The 4376-nt window shown below is 37.8% G+C and overlaps 1 protein-coding gene across 1 annotated transcript; it reads left to right on the top strand.

The window, feature by feature from the left end:
• Positions 1–81: 81 nt before the first annotated feature.
• LOC130520893 (uncharacterized) lies at positions 82–3583 on the top strand (the record flags this gene model as incomplete). The annotated part of the gene is made up of 12 exons (XM_057024591.1): positions 82–170; positions 482–546; positions 675–825; positions 1293–1354; positions 1427–1575; positions 1652–1662; positions 1996–2060; positions 2194–2378; positions 2472–2701; positions 2813–2874; positions 2948–3096; positions 3173–3583. Coding segments are annotated over 12 exons (1304 nt in total), but the record flags the coding sequence as incomplete, so codon positions are not given.
• Between the last annotated feature and the right edge of the window lie 793 nt (positions 3584–4376).

The following is a 4376-nucleotide window of genomic DNA, read 5'->3' as shown; positions in this document are numbered from 1 at the left end:
CAACCTCAACATCTTCAGCCTTGGAAACAACTACCAGAGTGTCAGCCATTGCTGGCTCTGAGCCAACGTATTTCGTGTCAGCTGAATTGCCTGAAGAGCGTTATGATAATGACCTGAGCAACCCCAACAGTACACGGTATCGAGAGCTTGAAGATCGTGTCAAAAAGACAGTAAGTTACTCTTCACACATAACTTTGTTGTTACCTTGAAAGTGAGCCATTCAAATTTTACACAATATTTAAACCAGGACAATATTTGGCATGAATGTTTCTGTCCAGTCAGTTTTCAGTATATATCTAAATTACACTCAGTTTGTGTTATTTTTTTACCTGTTAATACTTCTGATGTATGTGTCATGGTATTTGTAAAAGAGTTTCAAAGAAAGTGGTCAAGTCATAATTTAAAACTATTCTGGTAACATTCAAAAACTGTATCCATTTAGACTCACATATTAATGTTGAATACTTTTTCTTTTTTGCAGTGTACTCCTATTTACAGCAGGCAATTTGGAGACAGATTTGTTCGCTGCTTTGTGAAAAGATTTCGGTACGCATCTTTCCGTCAGTGTCTGAACTAATGTCTACTGTCACAGCTCATTTACAATGTTTCCTGAGTCACATCATCCATAAAAGAACCACAGAAGAATGAACGTAACTTTCTATCTTTAAATGCAGCCCAGCTGTTGAACTACAAGCAAGAGATGTTGCAGCTAAAGCAGATATCGGGGTTGTGCTACGTAATGATATTCCAACTGCTGATCTCCCAACCAATGAATTTGTGGCTCAAACTTTAGTCAACGCAGCAAATAGCAATGAGACCTTCAGTGTGAGTCTGGACGCGTCCCTAATCAACGTCATTTGTAAGTAAATTCATTGTGGATCTTTATTTCTTTGAATGAAAGAAATAGATAAAAATCTCTTCGGTTTTTTACTTCCTCCAAATAATTTCACAGCTGGTCCAGTTCCTTCAAGTACTGAGTCTCCCACAAATGTAGCAACCACAGCTGCTGTGCTTACAACAACATCCACAGTTGCAGCCAGTCCAACACCCTCCACAACCACCACATCTGCGGTTGCCACAGTAAACGTCTCTTTTAGATCACGTCTCAGTAAATTTACGAGTGACCTGCAGAATCCATCTTCTGAAGCTTTTAAAAATCGAGTTTCAATGATAACATCACAGGTATGCCTGACCATCAGAATGTTGAATATTACACCTTCTCACTCTGCTCCACATCAACATCTTTTGAAGTTTATTTCACTTCATTTGTAATTTCTTTTGATTTTCTGCAGCTTCAACCATTATTCCAGAAGGAATTCCCTTCATTCATGTTCATGCAAGTGGTGTCATTCAGGTACTCTCTTGCCTATTTCACAATCTAATGGTTATGTTATAAATATGACACATCATTGTATATTTCCCACAGGAATGGCTCAGTCATCAATGATGTGAGACTCAACTTTGATGGGCCATCTGTCCCGCATCACACCAATATTGCCAGTGTTTTGATTCAGGCATCTTCAACTGTTTCTGGTTTTGACATTGAAGGCAGCTCCATCTCTGTAGAAGGCATAGGTATGAAGATATATTACCCTGGAAGATTATCAACAATTTTTGACTTTCTGATAAACTGATGATTTCTTATTTTCAGCTTCAAGTGGAGTCAGGCAGAACATCAGTCTCATCACTGCATTCTCTCTGATACTGTTGTCATGGTTACTGTCAAATTACCAATAGAGTTTGATATTAGTTGCCTACAGAACACTGTAACAGCAGTAAGCAAAAATTAATGTTTTTCTATATTACACAAAAAATCTGACTCTTGATTATTTACATTTTATTATAATTCACATTCTTTTACCTCCTATTCTATTACAATGTAGCATACATCACAATCACTGAGACAAGATGACTAATGATGACAACTGTAAAATATTTCAGAAAATGTGTATACCTCTCATGTATTTAAAAATTATTATTTATTCTTTTTTGCAGTGTACTCCTATTTACAGCAGGCAATTTGGAGACAGATTTGTTCGCTGCTTTGTGAAAAGATTTCGGTACGCATCTTTCCGTCAGTGTCTGAACTAATGTCTACTGTCACAGCTCATTTACAATGTTTCCTGAGTCACATCATCCATAAAAGAACCACAGAAGAATGAACGTAACTTTGATTTCTATCTTTAAATGCAGCCCAGCTGTTGAACTACAAGCAAGAGATGTTGCAGCTAAAGCAGATATCGGGGTTGTGCTACGTAATGATATTCCAACTGCTGATCTCCCAACCAATGAATTTGTGGCTCAAACTTTAGTCAACGCAGCAAATAGCAATGAGACCTTCAGTGTGAGTCTGGACGCGTCCCTAATCAACGTCATTTGTAAGTAAATTCATTGTGGATCTTTATTTCTTTGAATGAAAGAAATAGATAAAAATCTCTTCGGTTTTTTACTTCCTCCAAATAATTTCACAGCTGGTCCAGTTCCTTCAAGTACTGAGTCTCCCACAAATGTAGCAACCACAGCTGCTGTGCTTACAACAACATCCACAGTTGCAGCCAGTCCAACACCCTCCACAACCACCACATCTGCGGTTGCCACAGTAAACGTCTCTTTTAGATCACGTCTCAGTAAATTTACGAGTGACCTGCAGAATCCATCTTCTGAAGCTTTTAAAAATCGAGTTTCAATGATAACATCACAGGTATGCCTGACCATCAGAATGTTGAATATTACACCTTCTCACTCTGCTCCACATCAACATCTTTTGAAGTTTTTTTTTGCTTCATTTGTAATTTCTTTTGATTTTCTGCAGCTTCAACCATTATTCCAGAAGGAATTCCCTTCATTCATGTTCATGCAAGTGGTGTCATTCAGGTACTCTCTTTGCCTATTTCACAATCTAATGGTTATGTTATAAATATGACACATCATTGTATATTTCCCACAGGAATGGCTCAGTCATCAATGATGTGAGACTCAACTTTGATGGGCCATCTGTCCCGCATCACACCAATATTGCCAGTGTTTTGATTCAGGCATCTTCAACTGTTTCTGGTTTTGACATTGAAGGCAGCTCCATCTCTGTAGAAGGCATAGGTATGAAGATATATTACCCTGGAAGATTATCAACAATTTTTGACTTTCTGATAAACTGATGATTTCTTATTTTCAGCTTCAAGTGGAGTCAGGCAGAACATCAGTCTCATCACTGCATTCTCTCTGATACTGTTGTCATGGTTACTGTCAAATTACCAATAGAGTTTGATATTAGTTGCCTACAGAACACTGTAACAGCAGTAAGCAAAAATTATGTTTTTCTATATTACACAAAAAATCTGACTCTTGATTATTTACATTTTATTATAATTCACATTCTTTTACCTCCTATTCTATTACAATGTAGCATACATCACAATCACTGAGACAAGATGACTAATGATGACAACTGTAAAATATTTCAGAAAATGTGTATACCTCTCATGTATTTAAAAATTATTATTTATTCTTCTTGAAATGACTATTTATTTGAGATCCTGTCCTGTCTAATCTGCAAAGATCAGAATAATAAAATAATTACTCACAATTGTAGTTGTCCTCATCTTCCCTTGTCATTTTAACAGTTGTGGTTTTTTAAATATTGGTGTTGTCTCAATGTGCGTACTTCTCAGTCCTTGAAATCTCCTGCTCTTGTGAAATGGACTTTTGACAGCAAGGTATCCCACAATGCATTTGCCGAGGCCAGCATCAACACCAATGATTACTTCAAAGTATTGATGTCAAGTATGAACTGCAGAAGTTCACAAGACCATGTGAAGCAGCTGCTTCATATCCACCACTGTCACAACCATTGCCTATTGGTTTAAACCAAAGCAACTTTTGACCTTGACTGTGTTTTCAAAAGACATCATCTTAAAAAGCTTATTATTACCTCTGGCATCACCATGACATCTTAGAACTTTAGTTTTTGTCAAAGAGCTAATATACTGGGTATCTGACTTAGCTCTATGATTCTGGGGTCCAGACCCCAAGTGGCACAAAGGTCATTCTTTCCTTCCCCACCTTCCTGTGCTCCTTCCTCTGATATTGTGCTGTGAGCTGGTTGTGAGCAGCTCACCCCTCCACGCAGATTTGTGATCAGAACCCATATTGAAACGCCAATTTTGACTGCTTAACACCCTCCAATTTTATCAAGTCCATGCTCGTTAGAACCGCAAGGCTTTAAATTACATCCATGTGCGTTTCATATTTTTAGCTCATCCCGTGACGGAGAAACGACGAGTTAAACACGAAGCTTTTATCAGTTCTGAGCCGTTTTTCCCTGCTGTTTTGTATTAAGTTAAAAGGAGATTTGAGCGGACCATTCGGCGCATCAGCTC

This window comes from Takifugu flavidus, unplaced genomic scaffold (genome assembly GCF_003711565.1).
Source record: "Takifugu flavidus isolate HTHZ2018 unplaced genomic scaffold, ASM371156v2 ctg574, whole genome shotgun sequence".
In the NCBI taxonomy this organism is placed as follows: Eukaryota; Metazoa; Chordata; class Actinopteri; order Tetraodontiformes; family Tetraodontidae; genus Takifugu; species Takifugu flavidus.
Note: the sequence above shows the minus strand (reverse complement) of the source record. Positions and strands in the feature narration are given on the sequence as shown.